At 38.1% G+C, this 19,198-nt stretch overlaps 1 protein-coding gene across 5 annotated transcripts in view; it reads left to right on the top strand.

The window, feature by feature from the left end:
- TRPS1 (transcriptional repressor GATA binding 1) overlaps positions 1-19,198 on the top strand; it is a 212,076-nt gene that overhangs the window by 34,239 nt on the left and 158,639 nt on the right. For 3 of the 5 annotated variants that reach the window (XM_071738238.1, XM_071738233.1, XM_071738234.1), the window contains exons 2-3: positions 6,860-7,018; positions 10,071-10,999. In XM_071738238.1, coding sequence (XP_071594339.1) covers positions 6,982-7,018; positions 10,071-10,999 — 966 coding nt within the window. In that variant the 5' untranslated portion in view covers positions 6,860-6,981. The remainder of the gene's footprint in view (positions 1-6,859; positions 7,019-10,070; positions 11,000-19,198) is intronic. The other 2 variants (XM_071738236.1, XM_071738237.1) reach the window with 2 other exon arrangements.

The raw sequence follows: 19,198 nt of genomic DNA, 5'->3' as shown, positions 1-19,198 counted from the left end.
TAGAGATTGCCAAACATTTTCCATTGCTTTTCTTTTATCTAAATTCTTGAATATATTACTGAATAAAATAGTCTGTGTTTGGAATGTATGGCTTTGGGATATACAGAAACTTACAGCATGCGGGGGGAAGAGTTAGAATAGGGTAATATAATAGTTTTGTAAACTTTACGTGAATATAGGTACAGCATATATAGACTCAAGATTCAATTTGCTGATCAAAGCATCCAAATAACTTTGGATTTAATAATGTCAGCAATGAATGCTAATATATGGAAATTGAAAAGCATGGAGCAACAATAGCTAGCCACGCTTACCAGCATTACCCTGCAGCATGTAGATTTACATTTTTTTGTTTTGTTTTGAAATCACAGTTTGGAAAATGTGTGCTCTTTTCCCTTCTCCCATACTTTTGAATGTGGGTTCTCCTGAGCAAGCTTAGACAAGATTTTCGCTAAACAATAGGGCAACATCAGAACCTTTGAAGGCTCAGTTTGGATAGGTACCTAAAGCCAAAGTCTACTTTGATGTATATGGGCTCAACTCCTGTTGCCCTTGGTTGCCCTCTCTTACCTGTGTAACTTGTGTCTGGAAATCTTGCCAATTTTTTTAATAAATAAAAAGAAAAAAGAACCCCCCCCCCCAAAAAAAAAAAAAAAAGAAAAAAAAACCAAACCAAAAAACAAACAGCCAACAAAACCAACCAAACAAAAAAACCCGTCACATTTTTGCAAACTCATGTTTGTCTTGGTGCTAGTCTGTCTGGAAAAGTACTACAATAATGCCCTCTCCGGTGATGATTTAATATTGCTGTTTCAGGTCCAGGCTGTAGGTTTCTGTCTCCTTCCCACTTTTTAGTTGTGATCCAGCTGAAATTTCAGCACATGAAGCTTTTTCCCTTTACTTGGAAACAAAATTATTTGAACTTTTCTGGAATGCTAGCCAAACCCGCTTTCTCCCTTCCATCTGCTCCCCATCTCCCAAATAATTTTTGGTTTTACTTCACTGAAGTTTTTGGCGAGGGAACTCTGATGCCTTTCTCTCATACCACAGACCTTACCTAGCAGAAAGGAACCACACGTCTCAGTCTTGCTTCTCTCACAGTCAGTGGGGTTTTTTGCCATTAGCTTCAAGGGAAATAGGATCAGCCCATTGTATACTTAATACAAAAGAACATGAGTCATTGCTTGTATCCATACCTTTGCTCTTGCCTAGAAGCCAGGAGGTCACCTTCATTCCTCACTCTTCATGTCAAGGTACCACTGTGCTTGCCTCTGCCAAGACACTCAACTCAAGATTCAGTTCTGAGTCATTTGCAAACCCTAAATTGCTATTGTCTTCAAAGGACATTTGGATTACAAAGAACATTGGGTTTACTTAGTCTGAGAAGAAATTGAAACATACAATATCACCACACCCACTATGAGAGTTTGGAAAGGTGGTGGTTGTTTACCCTGAAGACAAGATGCATGGGGGGGGGGGTGTGTAGTAGTTGCACTCATAACCCAGAACATCTTTAGTTCTCACTAGTGTAAGATTGGGGGGAAACTCTGCTAAGAATAAGTAAATTGGAAATACTTAAAAGATTTGCTCTGATTAGTTTGTAATTAGATTGTAAAGTAAGAGCTACAAAATATTGCAGATACCAGGATTGTTGGAACATTCAGATCTCGGACATTTTTATTGGAAGTGGGGATATACAGACTTAAAAACAAATTGTACAACATAAATGAGAGATAATTAAGGGATATAAACTCTCTTACTCTTCAGAAAGTAAACCACTGTCTAAGTGTTGAGGATTAGGAGCGATTTGTTTTTCACAGAGGTAGGTGATTCTGTATCTGTCCATAGGCAGTTGAACTTTGAAGGATCTAGTAGTGGCCACTCTCCAAGGCAGAACAGGAGCCTACGTGGACCTCTGTTCTCATCTAATAGGGAATGTTCTGCAATCCTATAAAGTGTAATGACAGCAAATTAATAGAATAACCAGAAGATTCAGTGAGCATGGCAGGGCTCTCATAGGAGGTGTCAGTCCTGGCAGAAGTCAGTTATTTCAATGCAATAAGCAAATCAGGCTGCATTCTCTCTGTGGTGCAATAACAACAGACTGGAGAGCATGCAAAGCAGCATCAATACATAAAAATTAAACTACTTTTAATACACAAAGCTGAGTTTAGACAAATGCAGAACAGAGACGCAAAGGTGCAATATTCTCTGAAAGTGTGGCCTTTTTATGCTGTTTTGGAGACGATTTACATACAAATAAAATGTCAGCTTACCCCATAACTATCATGATAAATTGGAGCATTTAGACTTTTGCACTAGGTGGTCTTTCTGTACCTTATTAAATTACAGGATCTTGGCCTTTTTCCAAATGCTAGGGCGACACTCTCTACTGAAATATGTACAGGAGAGGGATATGGGCCTGGACATCAAGAGAAACCAGGTTTAATCACTAGGTGAGTCCTGCCTGCAAATTGTCTTGAGCACCTTGATTTTTGAAGCTCTCTGTGGATAATTTTTTTAATCCATAAAATGGCAGTGGTATTAATTTTTCTGTTTCACAAGAGCTTTGTTAAGGTTTAACAGGTTGTCACGTTTACAGAGTATATTTTAGATGCTTGTTTGGGAGTGAGAGCAAAACAAATCTTTCCTTTCTTGGGCTCTGCCCAGCCTTAATGTATGCCTGTGGAGGTCTGGTAGGTGCATCTGCAGCAGGCTAGTAAGAAATGCAGAGCAGAAAACTGCTGTGCTTAAATAAAAGCAGTTTTAGAATTCTTGATTTTAGTTGCAAGATACGGTAATTTTCCACCCTCTGTTGCCACTTCAGACAAGTCACCTTTTGTCTTCAGTTTCTCATGAAAGTGTCTGCATGATTTACCTCAGTAGTTAGCTTAAAATGAGATAAATGCCTGGAAGTAGTCTCAAACAATCTGTTTTGAAATGCAGCTCCTAAATTGTCTGATAATAGCAAGTGTCTGTTTTATACCCATAGAAAAGGTTAGATTTTTTCTAGTGCCTAGGTGGCTACTAATATATGCTATGCTCTGAAGCATATGGTAATAGAAAAGATAGTTTTGAATTAATTTGATGTGAATTAATAAGAGATTTATTTGATGAGAGTTGTTTGAAGGTGATGGCACTTTGTAGCTGAACAGGATTTAAGATGTCCAAAAGTGCACCTTTAGATACTTGAGCATGATCAAGGTTGGGAAAGTATACATGGGAAGGAGCAAGCTTGAACAGAGTACAGCTTTTTTTCACTCCTCTCTTTGTTGTAAACTTCATGGAAAAAAGATTGCAAAAAGCTCTATGCAAACTGGTGATCAGGGACTGAACTGAAGAGTCTGATGCAGAAGGGAAAGAGAGATGAAAACCAACTGTTCTGTTGTAGTACTGCTCTACTAGTATGGCATATAAGTTGTGATTTTTGCCCTACATTTTCTAGATGGATGAAGCTATGATAACTTCAGTGGAGCGTGCAGACTGTAGACTATCAAGCCGATGCATTTTGACCAAATAAAATGTCTGATCCTGCGAAATGTTCCTGGTACGAGGAGGCAGGTTTTACTCTAAGCAAATGACCAAGCAGTTTTAAGGCTTTGGAAAAGCTTAAAAATTTTTTTGGAATTAGTTTGTCTCTTCCTTAGAGCTGTGACATCCCATCCTGTGTGGTGTACTTGAAGACACATGTGAAAGGGGGAGGAGGTGGTCTTGTTGAGGAGTGAGTTTCTTGTCATCAGGCTTAGTCAGCCCTGCTGTGGTTTAGGGCCTGATTCTTAAGTTCCTTACACAAAGAGATTGTTTTCCCTTTCCCTTCTCAGCAGAGAGATTTTAGAACCATGTATTGGTTGCCTTCAGGGAGCCTTGCCCTCAGAACCACAAGCAAAGCTGAGAGAAGCATCGTGTGTACTGCCACTTGCTCTATGTCCCAGCTGGAGATGGTGGAGATGTGAATCTATACATGACTCTTTTCTGTCATCTTACTGTTCAAGTATCCATGAGGGAAGATGGAAGGATTAGGAGCTTTAGCCAGTCCTGTACCTCTGTGTCTTGAGCCTGGAACTACATCAGATTACAGCTAATGTAATTAATTTTCACTGAAAGCAGCAATTTTACCTGGAGTTTCCAGTGTATTTACAGATTATTATTGTTATTATTATTTTATGCTTAAATTATAAGACATTGAGGTCTTTGAACTGTGGGCTGTCCTGGTTAGCTTGTTGACTTTCTGGTTGTGCTTGGTGCGGGTCTGGGCCAGCCCGGCCGGACGAGCTGCAGCAGAGGGCTGGCTGCGGGGTAGCTCCCCAGGGATGGAACCCGCCACAGAGGCAGTTTCCCAGAAATTTGCTCTCTCAAGACAGGAACTCTCTGGCATCAGAGCTGCGTGTGCCTTACAGCTGCTTGATTGTTACATGGAGAGTGAGGAGAAGGCTCTGGATCGGTTTGGACTTTATGTGCTTGACAGAAGCCGACACTTTGAACACTGAAGGGTTTTTATATAAAGCACAGCAGACAGTCTTTGTAGCCTATTTATGTGTAATAAGCTGGGTTTTGTTTTGCGCTTTGTTTTTTTTTTTTTTTTTCCCTTGGTGTGAAAGAAAAAAAAAAAGGAGAGAGAAATTAAAACCACAGCAGTACTTTCCCATGCGGCTATAGTGAGTATCCTGCGATCTCACATGATCAGCTGTCCTGGTGGGGTGGAGTGTGGGAAGGTGTCAAAATATGTCTCTCAATTTTTTTTTCTTAAAAGGGAAAGCCAGATGAGTACTAAGAGCCCTGTTCTCTTCCTTAGCCCTGCAGTAACAAACTACATGAATGTATGTTATTAACATGATAAGATTAAATTTCAAGCTACAAACGTGCTATCACAACAGCAAAGGGGGGAAAAAAGATCTTGAAAAAATTATGAAAATTAGTCTGACGGTCTCCTTTTAATAATGAGATCACTCCCAACCCCAACAGACAGTGTAGGCTGGAATTCCACAGGGCTTTTTTGTGGTCCTAATGATTTTAATAATACATTGTGCTATGTAGCACCTTTCATTAGAGGATCACAAAGTGCTTTACAGTCACTAATTAATTAAGCCTCACAAAACTCCTGTGAGATAGGTAAGTATTAGACATATATTAAGCTGAGACACTGAGAGTTAATGATTTTTTTCTGCATTATTCTAGCAAAATGATTGATGTTTAAGCGCCATATGTGCTTTATATGTCTGTGTGTGGGAGTGTAATATATATGAGTGTAAAAGTATTAATTTTACCATCCCCTAACAAAGACATTCTACTTGAGCCTGCTGAATATAAATGTGTATTTTCATTTAATTTTTTGTTGCTGCAGCATATTGACTGATAACATCACAGTCTTTGTAGACCCTTACCTCAGTTTACTATCTGTCTGCTTGTGTATCTGCTTGTGCAAAGATTAATCAGGGGCATCTCACAAAATTCAGACATCTTTCTAAAGGCATTATTCTGTTAAAAAGAGTGTATGACTAGACCTGACCTAAAACTGCAGTGCAAGCAGGAGGCAACAACCATGCTGTTGCAACAGGTTTTGATGACAAGTCATCATGTTCAGTAAAAGTAATGAGCAACAACAGTGACCCACTGCAGGAGCAAATGATCAGCAGGTAATTAGCCATTGTCTTCACCATGCATAAGAAAATACTGAGTACTAGAATTTGCACTTTTTTTTTTTTTTTTTTTTAAGAAAAAAAAAAAGGAAAAAAAAAAGAAAGAAAAAAAAAAAAAGAAAGAAAGAAAAAAAAAAGGATGTACAATAATCACTGTGATATTCCATTACCCCGAATTGCAAACTGATTTTTGTAGAAGTTCCCACTGCCTGCTTCCAGGTATAAACTGATGTCAGCAAGGGTTAACCGGAAAAATCTTGGAGATTTTGTATCTTGGAGATTCATGTATCATGTAGAGTAGCCTTGTCTGGTTTTGAGGGAAACTATACATATCAGTTAATATTATTTTTACTTTAAAATAGCTGAGGGTGATCATAACAGGTTAAAAAACCAAAACAAAACAAACCCCCAAGCCCCACATGGTTGAAAAGCAGTTTCAGCTTAATGAAAAGAAGATACTAAACGCTGGATTATAGAGCCCAAAGGTGAGTTCTGCAGTCTGGGACTTAGCCACAGTCCCTTCAGCTTGAGAAGTCTTTTCATTCACATCAGGTTTAGTAATTCTTTTATTTTAGAGAGATCACCATTTCAAGTAAAGGAAAGGTAGTTCAGTCCTAATGTCTTTTCATCACTTGGCCTCTTCACTAACAGCCAATGAAAGTGCTTATTGCAGTGTCATTTTTGAGATGTGGAGAGTTGATGACTAGCAATCAAGGTAGCATCAGTAAATTAATTTCAAGGGGGACACAAGGCAGTCAGCAGATGATAACTTTCAATTGCTGATGGCAGACTCTGTGAGCCAGTTATTTGTAGTCCTTTATCCATCCAGGTCAGTTACATTACGATGGTCAATATCTGTTAATATGTGCAAATTTTTAGGGCACTTTTAATTCTTACAGCATTTATAGAGCTCACTTTCAACGCTTACTTTAAACTTGTTTTAAACTTGTTTTTTGATGAAGTTCACCTCTGAAGTAATTTTTATCTCTTTGTGTGTATGCTTGTGTGTGTGTGTATGTGCAAGAGCTTGTATTTCTGCCTATAGAGAATGCAACTATGGGATTTCTTACGCTTGACAGAAGTGGAAAACAACAGCCACTATTTTTATAGTACCCGCTAACAGATGCATGTGAATGTACTATAGGCATAATAATGTTAACGTAAAAAAGCATACTTTGAATGAATAATTTAGGAAGGAAAACTTTTTTTGTTTTGTTTTGCAGATATACAGATCAGCTCTCAAAATGTCTTCTGTGTCTTCCGTGCATCTTCTAAGACAATTGCATTAGCCCGCCTGCTAGTTGACTAATAGAATTAATAATTGTAAAAAGCACTCTAAAGCCACATGCCTTATGAAGTCAATGCTGGGTATGATTTTACAAGTATGTGATCCATTTTTTCAAGTGAAATTGTTAACTGAAAACGTTCTTGGCACACAATAAAACATTGTGCAATCTGTTATTTGTCTTAGAGATAATAATTTCAGAGTGCCTATATTCTTTCTATATCATACTTATGACTTGCTAGGGGATGGTTTCTTCGATATAAGACTATTGCAAATGTAGTTTTATTTATATAATATGTCTCTGAGAAATGATAGTGGTGGAATTTCAGTGACCAAAAAAATCCTTCCAAGGAGCCCATGTCTTTTCTTACTGTCCCCTTGCGCAGATGTCAAGCAAATAAATGACAGATGATTTTTCAAAAGCTAGAAGAAAAAGCAGGATAAAATACTTCTATATAAAACTTGAAAGTTTTAATCTTTAAATCAATGTTATCTTCTTTCGTTTCTTTCTCCAAGAATAGAATACTGCATTAAAAAATTCCATTAGGCAGATATGGGTTTACCTCCTCCATTAATACACAAATTCACAGATATGTCAGGAAAATTTGAACCGAAGTGTCTAGCTCTGGAGTGCTGTGTAGTTAGCCTGTATAGAGTCCAGATTTTTCTTTTCTTTGCTTCATAGGGATTTTTTTCTGTTCTTTTCCCTGACTCTCTTCTGTTAGTTTCCATGAAGATAGCAAAATCTCTAAACTTTCCTTACCTGCCAAAAATATCTGTAACAAAAACATTTAAAAGCATTGTATTTAACCTTGTTTAATTTTGACTGTGATAACAGTCATGATGTTTCGTTTCTTGATTTCTGATTTTTCCTCACTGCGTAATCAGAACTCCTTTCTCTGTTCCTTAACTGCCATGAATTACATTGAAACAGAAGTGAATTTAAAAATGGTTTCAGATCTGGAACCAGAAGAAAAGTACAGGCTAGCTGAACACCTACCAGAGATGGTCACCAATATTTTTAGTGTATTAAGCAAAAGTATTCATTGAGTCCCGTAGAGAAGCAGTAATGCTAAAAGGCTGAGGACAATCTTTAGGCCTTAAATTATGTAGGTATGTATGTTGTTTTAGTAGGCTAAGCCTATATAATAATAGTTCTCTTACCACAACACAAAATCTTTCTTTTCTCAGTTCTGAGCGACTTCATGGTTTAGAAGTTACTGGGAAAAAAATAAATAAATTTAAAAAAGTAAAATTCAGTGCATACACATCCCAGTAGGTGTGATTGACATTAAAGAGAAGATTTGGTTCCCAAGCGTGTGTGTCTTCTACGGTAAGGAATCACAGTAGGCATTTAAGAAACATATTAAGACCACACAGAGTGTCAAAATTTCTGTAACACAAGCTGGCATTCTGTGTGAAAGCTGTCTCACTGTAGCTTATGCTGCCTGTGGATCAACTCAACCACAAAGACAACAGAGCCAGCCCAAGACACAAGTTGAACACTTCCCCTAAGACGTTGTCTGTTTTTATCAACATAACATACAGTGCCCTTTCATGTGGAACAGATGTAAATAAGAGGATGTACAGATGCCTGTTCTTTTATTTTTAACCTCCATCCCCATTCATACTTCTCAAAATACTGTTTTGAGGAGGTCATCTGTGGCTTCTAAAGATCTGGATTCGGCACCATTTGGAGCGCATCAACGCTGCTCCCAGAATGGCCAGGTGGTCCTCCCTGTGCAGAGCAAGATGTATCTCCAGTGCTTCTGGACATGGCTGGCTTGGGAATGGGAGCTCAGGCTTGAGTCTGTAGCTCTCATCTCATGTGTGGTACTGCAGGCTGCTGCCACTGGACCACACGCAATTTGGCAAAGAGAAACATCCATCATTTTATACAGCATTGGCAAAGATAAGAGCATAGAAAAAGTTGTAGCACATCTGTCTTCTGCCCATAGCTAGCATGTGAACAAAAACGGATCAAACCAGCTGGTGATGAATATCAAATCCAGAATCACGCCATATGAAGGGCAGAGAAGTTTCATGTATATATATATATACATTTATATATATTTTTTTTTTCCTCTGAGTAGACTGGGAAAGTTGAAGATTAGTAGCAGATAAGGAATCTGGTTTACTACCTGCTTAGTCTGATTATTTGTTCTTCCATAATCTCTCCTATTCAGCTTGCTCAGTTAGCTTCAGCTAACTCACTACTGTCTAATTCCTTTCCCTCTGATCCTTACTGCTGTCCTGTCTCAGCTTTCTTAAATGGGTACTGAAAGTGTACTTGCAGATCTAGCAGAGTGGCTATGGAAGGTTTGGCTGCTTAGGACCATGTGGATTCCAGGTGCTTTTGAGGTAGAACCCAACTCAGCCACACAGCAATGTCAAAATGTCTGGATCGAGGCCTGTAAAATTTTATTGACAACGGGCTTCCTAATAAAGTTAGTTTCTCTTTGTTTGGCAAATAGAACTAATTACATGAATAATGGACTGTGGGGCCAGACTCTGGAATATCTGCATAATCTGTTTTGAAGTTTATGGGCAGCAGGAGGGGGAGCTTTTGATATAGAGAAACTGATACCTGCTTAGGAAAAATACTTTCTCTAAAACCTCAAAGTTACTTACTCTCCCAAGTCTGTTTCCTTCCTAATAACTTGCTTAAGTATTCCTGATTAGCTTTGCAAAAATACACCTTAAAGGCATACATTATATATAGTTGCACAGTGCATGAACATTGGAGTGCAAAAGTTTATTTTTCCACTTAGTTTTTAAAAAATATTTTGAAAGAAGCATTAATTTTAAATTATTGCTTCTAGACCAATATCTTCTGAAAAGGTAATGAAATCTGTAATTCACTAACTCTGATGGCAGGATTTTTGTAGTCTGTAAAGTCCTCTTTTTAGTTAAGGTCAGTCTCACTGTGATAATTTTTAGTTTTTTAAATGTAAAATTGCCGTTTTCTGTATAGTCTAAAAATTTGACAAAAAAAATCTGAGAAGTTGATGCATTGATATAGTTCAGAATGCTTAAGAAGTGGCAGATTTAAAATCTGTTATATATCTGGAATAATTCTATAGGGTTTTTTATTTTTTATTTTTTGTCTTTTTTTTTTTTTTTTTTTTTTTTTTTTTTTTCTGTGGTAGATATGGTCCGGAAAAAGAACCCCCCTCTAAGAAACGTTGCTAGTGAAGGTGAGGTACAGACCCTTGAGTCTACAGGTACTGAAAGTGAAGAGTCTGGAAGGAAAAAAGAATTTTCTACAGAGCAGATGCAAGAAAACACTGACCAGGGTGATGCGGCAGAGTTAAATAACAAGGAGGAACTTTGCACGCATGTCCAAGAGCCATCTTCCAGCATTAAAAAGGACTTGAAAAGCTCAGTGCTGAGTGAAAAGGCTGGCTTCAATTATGAAAGCCACAATAAGGGAGGAAATGTTCCATCCTTCCCTCATGATGAGGTGACAGACAGAAATATGCTGGCTTTCTCATCTCCAGCTGTTGGGGGAATCTGTGAGCCCTTGAAGTCTCCTCAAAAATCAGATGCAGATGACACCCAAGATGTGGTCTGTACCCCGTCAGGAGATGCAGCAGAGACAAATGAGGAGCATCAGATGTCGCCAAAAGCTTCAGATGAAACAGTGCAAGTGCAAAGTGGTCAAACTGATGGCCAAGGCTCAAGCCCAGTCCCCATGGCCTCAAAAAACCCACAAGTGCCTTCAGATGGGGGTTTAAGGCTGAACAAATCTAAAGCAGATTTGTTGGTAAATGATAACCCAGATACAGCGCCTCTGTCTCCAGAGCTTCAGGACTTCAAATGCAACATCTGTGGATATGGTTACTATGGGAACGACCCCACAGATCTCATCAAACACTTCCGCAAGTACCACCTAGGACTGCACAACCGCACCAGGCAGGATGCTGAGCTCGACACTAAAATTTTGGCTCTCCACAACATGGTGCAATTCAGCCACTCCAAAGACTTCCAGAAAGTCAACCGCACTGTGCTTTCAGGGGTGCTGCAGGACATCAATTCCCAGAGGCCTGTCTTATTAAATGGGACTTACGATGTGCAGGTTTGTATTTTCCCAGCCTCCCCACTTCTGCTAACTGCCTTCTTGATTGCAGTTTCAGTTATTTGCAAAGCCTCGTGTACCTGCATGATTAACGGATTTCATGTGACCTCTTTAAGCCTTAAGAAGCGTTTTGGTCTGGTTTAGCCAGGCTTTCTGCAGGTCTGTTGAATATCTTGTACAATAGATGAACTACTTGGCTTTTTGACCAGTGATATTTCTGCATACAATTTAGTCATTGATGTAATCAATAGCAAAAGATCTTATTCAGCAAACAGGCAAATTGCTGAATTGGTAATCATCTGAAGGATTTGCTGTCACGAAAGAAAAGCGCAAATAATAATGAAAAATAACAACCACATAGACACAAGACAGCAGCTGGAAATTAAAAATGTAATCCTAAATTATCAGCTGCTGGGAGTCAAGATTTGGCTTATTGATTCTTTATTAAGATAAAATAAATGGCAAGCCTTGGCAGCTCTAAAGTTGTCTAGTGCCAGAAAAACAGGATACACAATGGGTATTAAAAAAGTTTCAAAAAGCAACAGTAATCCATGCTGTCCTTCATGTTAGCAAGCCTGCAAGGAAAGGACTGTTGCCTTACTCATTTTTTCATCTAGTTCATATAGGGAAAAAGCTACTAATTGTATTTTGTTTTTTTTAAAAAAATAAATCGTATTTTTACCATGAGACAGTGAACTTAAAAGCTTTTTCATAGAGTCTCTTTGTTTCTTACCAGCTAACATTTAATCAGTCAAACAGGAAGACGCTGCTTTAAATTTAAATAAAATTCCTGTCATGAGTCAATATTCTATGACACAAAATTTCATAGGAAACAAATTCAAATGTCAAGAGTATATTTGCATAGGACACGGTGCCTGACCTGATGGTAATCACCAGACAGAACTCCAGGTACATGTAAATAACATGTAAATAAAATAACATTAAAATAAAATGTAGAAATATTTAATAATGAAATATTTAGTAATGATTGCAGAGACTGTAGCTATTCTACAGAAATTTTGCAAAACAGGTTAAGATGGCTAACTTCAAGTAAGAAGCTGAAATGTGAACACAAGTCAGGAACTTGGAAGTTTTTAAAATTACTTAAACTTCTCCTTTTTTGGGAACTCTACAACTTCTTTGTGGAGCAGCAAATCAAACTAACGTTGTTGTGTGTAAAAACTGCAATGTCTGATTCGCCGTCTTACTAAAAGATCACTGTCTCAGGTCAGACACTCCTTCCTGTCATACTCTGATTAGAAAGCAAATACGTGATTTAGTTAAAAGAGGTTAGAAGTGAATAATGTCAGAATGTGAAATGATGGTTTATAATTAGCACATAGTATGATGTTAATACCTGGATTTCCTGCTATAGTTTCAGTTTGCTGACTCTGGGGACAGCATCTTAGAGCAACTGATCCATGCTGTCAGGAAGACATTCAAACTGGAACAGCTCAGGCATACAGTATAGAGGAATTTGAGTTTCTAAACACACTTTCATTTCCTCCAAACAATTGTTTCGTTAGGTCCTTAGTTATTTATAGGAAAGTTTATGCTTGATTAGAATGAGCTGGACACTTTTCCTATGCAGTGCTTTCAGAAATAAAACAGATGTGTGAGCTATCTCAGTTTGAACTGATAGAAGCAGAAATAAAACAGCTGAACCTAGACTATGCTTGTCTACTAAACCCTGGCAGTAAGATACTGCAGGGGAGACAAAAAGCGGTAGGGAACAGCCCATAGATAATCTACTCACGATCAGTCTTTTCTCAGACGAAAAACATTTTCCAAAATAGAAGAGACAGCCTATACCATGTTGGCAATTTATTTTAAAGAAAAAAAAATTGGAGCTGGAAACTTAATTTTTAAGAGTGCTAATTTTCTCTGCCCAATTTGGGATGAGAAGATTAAATAAGCTTTTGTGCCAAATGCCATACTTCATCACTTGCACATGCACCAGATGTTGATCCAGAACATGTCAGAAGATAAGTAATTGGTTAATATTTTTATGCTTTCTCCTCCCCCACTCCCTATACAGAATAGATTTGTGAGATACATAAACACACTAAAAGAACATTTGAAAATTCCCTTCGCACCCACACGTTTCTTTTGCTACTATGTCCATTTTGGAGGGGATTTTTCTCAGGCATCTGAACGGTTGGCATCTCCTGCCACAAGTAGGAATTGTAATGATTTGAGCTCTGGTTACAAATGGTTCAGTCAAACTCCTGTGTAACATGGAGAGGGAGAACCTGAATAATTGGTTCACGTAAACCATATTATTACATGTAATTACATTACATTTCATGTAATTACATGGTTCATGTAAATCATATTATTTTGTGTAGGTATTAGGCTAAAGGAAAATAATCCCTTTGTAATTAACTTGAAACAGTAGTGGACTGGGTTTAAGGTCTGATTTATTGATCCCCCTTCACTTAACAAACTGTTTCATTGTAGTTGGAGTGGAAGTTATTGATGGATTTATGGTCTCAGGGCAGGGAGCTGGGCACAGAAGCCAGAGGATGAAGATGACTGACTTTGATCTGGCTCACAGTGGTCAGTCTGAGACTGACAGTCTGAGCAAACAAAAAACAATTGTAAAAATTGTCTGAGTGCAGAAAAAACAGTATCTTCTGTCCTGTCTGCAGATAGGTAAGGATGGTCCCTTTATCAAGGGCTTGGAAGAAATCAAATGCATTTTTGGATTTATGCCACACAAGTGAAGTCTGTCCTTGAAAATTTACCCACTCCCTCACCCCCAGAAAAACCATTCCATTTTTCTGGGGGTTCCAACCCTAAACCCAGCTTTCAGGTTGTGGGTTTTTGTTTGTTTTATTTTGTTTTCTTTTGTTTTTTTGTATTGCAGTCAGCAAGACAGTAGATACACCTTTGCATCTTTGGCTTCACATCTAGATACACAGATGTTGGGACTGTATTTTGTAGTACCTGAAGAGGATTTGGTTGGGAACCATGTAAATAATCCAAGCTTTCTGGCCTTGCTACTCTGTAGAATTTACTTAATTAGAGTATTTAATCCAGCAAGATTACTGTGTCTTCTTTGAAAATGCTTTTTGTTTTGAAAATATCCTGTGCTATTGCACCCATTTTCTTCCTCAGCAGTTTTTGGTTCATTGAGTTCTAATAAATTCCATAGGATTGGGTAAAGTCATGGAGCTGCTTCTGGGAGATTAGCTTTCTTGCCAGTATAGATTTCAGAAAACATTTACTACCACATCTCTGAATTCCCAGAGAGTGTGTTAATCAGTTTTATTGCTTTTATCAGAATAATATTTGAATCAAATTTCATGGATCAACTTTTGCTGATGCCCTTCATTGCTTTTTCTTCACATTTAGTTAACTGATCAGTCTCTATAGGCAGCTTTGTCTTGCTGGATATTTTAGCCTATGCATGGCTTTGTGGATGTTCCTGAAGAAGTAGGCTCTAGACTGGATCTAAAGACTTCACTTATAGTAGAATTCAGGTGACTAAGTTAATAGCTATGATGCTGTAAACCATTGCTTTGCTGCTGTATGTTTAAGTCTCCCGTGTTTGATCTAACGATTCTTTATTGGATGTGAAAAGTCTGGAGACAGGCCAGTTGTTGGCAAGTAGGCAGGAGTCTTTTTTTCCGTCCCAAATTTTTTTTTTTTGCATAATGAGTGGGGCAACAAAAAGGTTGGAGGGTGCCGCCTTTCACGTATCAGCTTATAACTCAAGGGTAGGACATTGCCCAGTGAGGGAGAAGAAGTGGGCTTGGATCCCTTCTGACAGAGCAAGGAAAGGAGCCTACTTTTCCTGTTTCCTGAACAAGTGTTCAAGCCATTAAGCTATTGTATAAAAGGGAGCACGACCTTATTTCCTGATACATTTTAAAAGAAAACAGTGTCCCTCAAAGAAAGGACAGAAATGGCTGGACTCAGGTGAGGGTTTCAGATGGCATGTCCCAGGGGAGAAGGGTATTCATGCAGCCACGAATAAAGACATACTGCAGTGCTCAGCAGTTCTTACTGTTGACTTCAGGCAGCTTCACATTGTGTGCTACCTTTGGGGAGCTTCCTGCTAAGCATGGCACTGGTTCTGGAGCTTGTTGCCACATACCTACCTCCTCTTATGGTCAGCCATTAAAGAGATTCAAACTCCTGTCTGAAGGTAATAAAAAGTTGGTTTGTTCAGCCTTCTCACTTGGATTGGCTCATGGTTTTAGATACCAGGCTACCATATAAGATGACAAATTTCTGAAAAACCTTGATGTGATAAAAGCCATCCAAAGGCTTCTTTGGATGCCCAGGGGAAAAAAAAAGTAAAAAAATTATTACATTATCTATCCCACAGACTAATGAGAGATTGGCAGCAAATTTTTTCTTTCCTGGTTCTAGACATCCAATATAATAGGAGCTGTCCTACACCACTCAGCTCAATCCTTTGTCACAGATAAATATCAGTGACAACTTTTCCAGGATTTTCACAGCAACCGAGAGCACTTCTGAATACCCAGCTACTGAGCTGCTCTGCATCCTAGAAAGTGGCAGAAATGCCTATGAATGCAGAGTGTGTAAAGCTCCTCCTTTTTTCTCCTTAGAAATAAGTGGTGAGTCCCATGTGCCTACACGAAGTTATGTATGTGTGTTTTGTAATGTTCTGGATTTCAGTATATCCAATATGGCAGCTTTTCTGTTCTGATATTGGGAGTGTGTGACTAGTAATGTAGCTTTAAATAATTAAAGTCTGGCCTAAGCTATGATTCAGCTGAATGAGAACCAGTAGTTTTATTGTTAGCAGCTTCTTTTTATCCTCCACTGTTATATTAGCAGTTTGACTGAATATGAAGCTGTGAAAGTGAGACTAAAAAAGCTGTAGGGGGTCTGTTGGGGTAAAGATTTAACAAGTATCCCTTCTCATGTTAAAAGGTTTCATTTACACTTCTGGTAGTTTTGGCAAAGTGAATCTTACAGATACAGAGGGAATCTAGATTGGAGGTGTAAACAAGTATAGAATTTACTTTTGTATTAGTGACAGATCAAACCTGAAAGTTGATTTTTGCCATCAAGTGGGTTTCCTGTAAGGTGGCATGCATTATAACTGATTGATGTGAGTAGCTGAAAACATGTATGTGAATGATTTTCATTTTCCTTACATGCTTAGACAAAAGGCTTGGTTGGCCTTACTGACTTTAGCTCAGTTGTACATGAAACAAGAATTAGATCCAAATAAACTAATGAACTGTTGTGGGATATGATGTATCCTAATCTCTTTGACTAGATATTGCTGTGCTAGATTGTGAAGGTAGTGCTAGAACAGAACTTGCATGAAGGTGTGGTGTCCCAGAAGCCCCATTTCATTTGTCAGCTGCATTGTGAGTTCTCACTTGGAGATGTTACTGATTCAACTGAAGGCTGTCAGGGGATCTTGGGTGTTGCACCTACATTTGTGCATACTGTTCATTTTGAGTCTTATTTCTGTGTCATGCTCAGGCTTGGAGACTGCCCTGCAAATGTGAGAGTCACACCTCGTGGACACAGAGGGTCATCTCTTCTAAACCACAGACTTGAAAAAGAAATGGTGGCAGATGGAGAAATGGGTGGTAGTAAAACACATACACATATATTTACATTCATAGACATATGCTTGTGTGTATGGGTATATGTATATATGCTTCTTTTTCTCATATATATATGTGCATACACATAAGAGTATCTGAAAATGCACAAATGGTCTTGTAGGCATCTAGATTATATTAATTTTCTATTATAATTTATATTATTATATATAGTAGATGTCCTTTATATCCTTTATTGGGAGACATTAGCAAGTTTACTATTCAGAATGATAGGCAGTGATTTTCAGTCTGTCAGTTGCTAAATAGTAAGTGTCTGGTAGCATTTACTTGCTCTGTGACAGAAATGAGCTATTTTGGCTTTCTTTCAGTGAGAAGTAGTCTACCCCCAAATTAGAGCATTCAGATGGGCAGTTTCTGTTGAAAAACTGATGTGATATATATTCACAGCCTTCAAGGCAAAGTTGTTTATGTGTTAATATTCCTCATCTGTATGCCAGGAATATCTGATAATGTTTGAAGAACTTAATGAAAAAGGTTGGTAAGACTAGTGATAGTCATGGATAGATTTAAAGATATAAACTACTAAGCTAGCCCACAGAGATGGGCTAAATAATAAAGTTGCCAGGGAAATAGCAAAGCAGCTGTGTTTTCTTCTGGTGTAAATCAGTGCAAGTTTTCCTCTAAGTCTGTGAGGCTGTGTGAGTTTGTAGTAGCCAAGGAACTATCTGTAACTTCATCTATACAGAGAGAGAATAGAAGGTATGGTGCTTTTTTTAGGTGCTAGATACTAGTCTGCTAGCATTAGCTGCCAAATAGAAGTCTTGATTCTGTTTTCCTTAGTTCTGTGGATTTTGCACATCTGGTATCCCGACCTTGATCTAAATCCTGTTGTGGTTCTGTCACAATCTTTGTTTCAAAAATAGCTTTTGAATCCAAGTATCAAAAACCTTACTGGCCTCAATAGCAACAGAATAAATCTCAAGAATACACTTATCTTGAATGAATGTGACCCAGTAGTTTGCTTTCTTCTTTTGGTTAATATGAATACCTCAGAAAGCCAGGAGTTTGCCCTTAGGCTTTGCTTCACTTGTGGAAGATAGTTGGATTTACCAATAAGTTAATCACAGTATGGTAAATAGCTTTAAGAATATACTCTGAATATTACCCTAGTTTTTCATGCAGATAGGGAGCGAGTCAGAGGGAGTGAATTCTCCATAGTGGAGGTTAGAGAACTGGGTGGTGTTTCACAAACTTGCATGAAAGCCAGGAATCTGTTCTGGCCTGCATGACATGAAGAACTTCATAAATGTGGGATGGTTAAATTGTTCTGGATGCTATATTGCACAAAGCAAATGAATAAACAAGAGCATTAGAAAATATTTTAGGATTAGAAGATTAAGAGTAATTGGCAAAGGCAGACTGGATGGCTCAGGAGATTGGTAGGGGATCTGAAGCCTTTCACCTCCTGATTAGACAAAGATGAAACACAGGTGATCAAATAAAGAAAATTTATTAATGTTTGATGTTCCAATGGAGATAGTTGGTCTAGTTTCTAATCAGGAGTTCCAGAAGAAGCCAGGGGACAGAGAAAACTTTACTTTGTGCATTTAAGCCTTGCGTCGATATAGGCCACTAGAGTCTGCTGGTGGAATTTTCTTCATGAAACTTATGATTACAGGAGCTGGCAGACTTTGTCTTCCTGCATAATTTTTTCCATATTCTGTAAGCAGTATTTGTAAACTTCTTTGACGTAGTGAAATTTCAGATTGAACTTTGAAAAGGAGGGGCAAGAATAGTGTAGGATAGCATTTGTATCAAGGGCAGATTAAATATCAAAGACATGTTTAAAAAAAGCCTGAAAGTACCTCTCCTTGCCCAAGTCCATCTATCCAAGAAATCATTGGTTTTGGCCTGACTAATTCAGGCAATGTAGACATATCTGTTGGAAACAAAGAGTGCAATTACACGGCTTTGTTGAAGGTCTTGCCAACATGCTTTAGAAAATATGTCTTGAAACATTGTCAGTCACTGTGTTATCTTTTCTCCTCATTTTAGCTATTTTTGGAAATGTGTGTGATGTATGAGGAGATAGCTTAATTGTATTAACACATGAACTTCAAACCTTTTAGTCAATTCTGTCCCAGTCTTCTAGAGTTTTATAATTTTCCTCATTAATGAATGAATTTAATGAGTAGAGTACTGAGATTCAGGGAGTCTTCCTGGGAAATACATTTCAGTTTAATCTCAGACTGAGGCATGGCTTTGAAGAACAATTGTAGAAGAATATGAGTGCAACCATCTCAAGTGCAATAACGGAGAACCCATTCTAACAGCTGTCTTCCTCTATACAGCATAATAATACCAATTTTATTGCCATAATTGAGGTGCTGCAGGAATAAGTGATAATCCCAAGGTCTCATAAGCAATCAGCAGTGAAGGAAAGAACTCGATAAGGTTTCCATGGGCCAAACAGATGTCTTGTATGTTAGATCACCTTTAAAAAGAGAAGTAGGAATATTTATTTTCTTCTGTGCTTATCGAGGGAACTGTTGATCTATAGGTGCTCTTACATTTCCAGTGCAAGCTGTGATTGACAGGAGTTGTGTCAGCTGGCACTTTGGACTCCACTTCTGTAAAA

This window comes from Heliangelus exortis, chromosome 2, assembly GCF_036169615.1.
Source record: "Heliangelus exortis chromosome 2, bHelExo1.hap1, whole genome shotgun sequence".
Taxonomy (NCBI): domain Eukaryota; kingdom Metazoa; phylum Chordata; class Aves; order Apodiformes; family Trochilidae; genus Heliangelus; species Heliangelus exortis.
The sequence above is the reverse complement of the archived record's forward strand: the minus strand, read 5'-3'. Positions and strand labels throughout refer to the sequence as shown.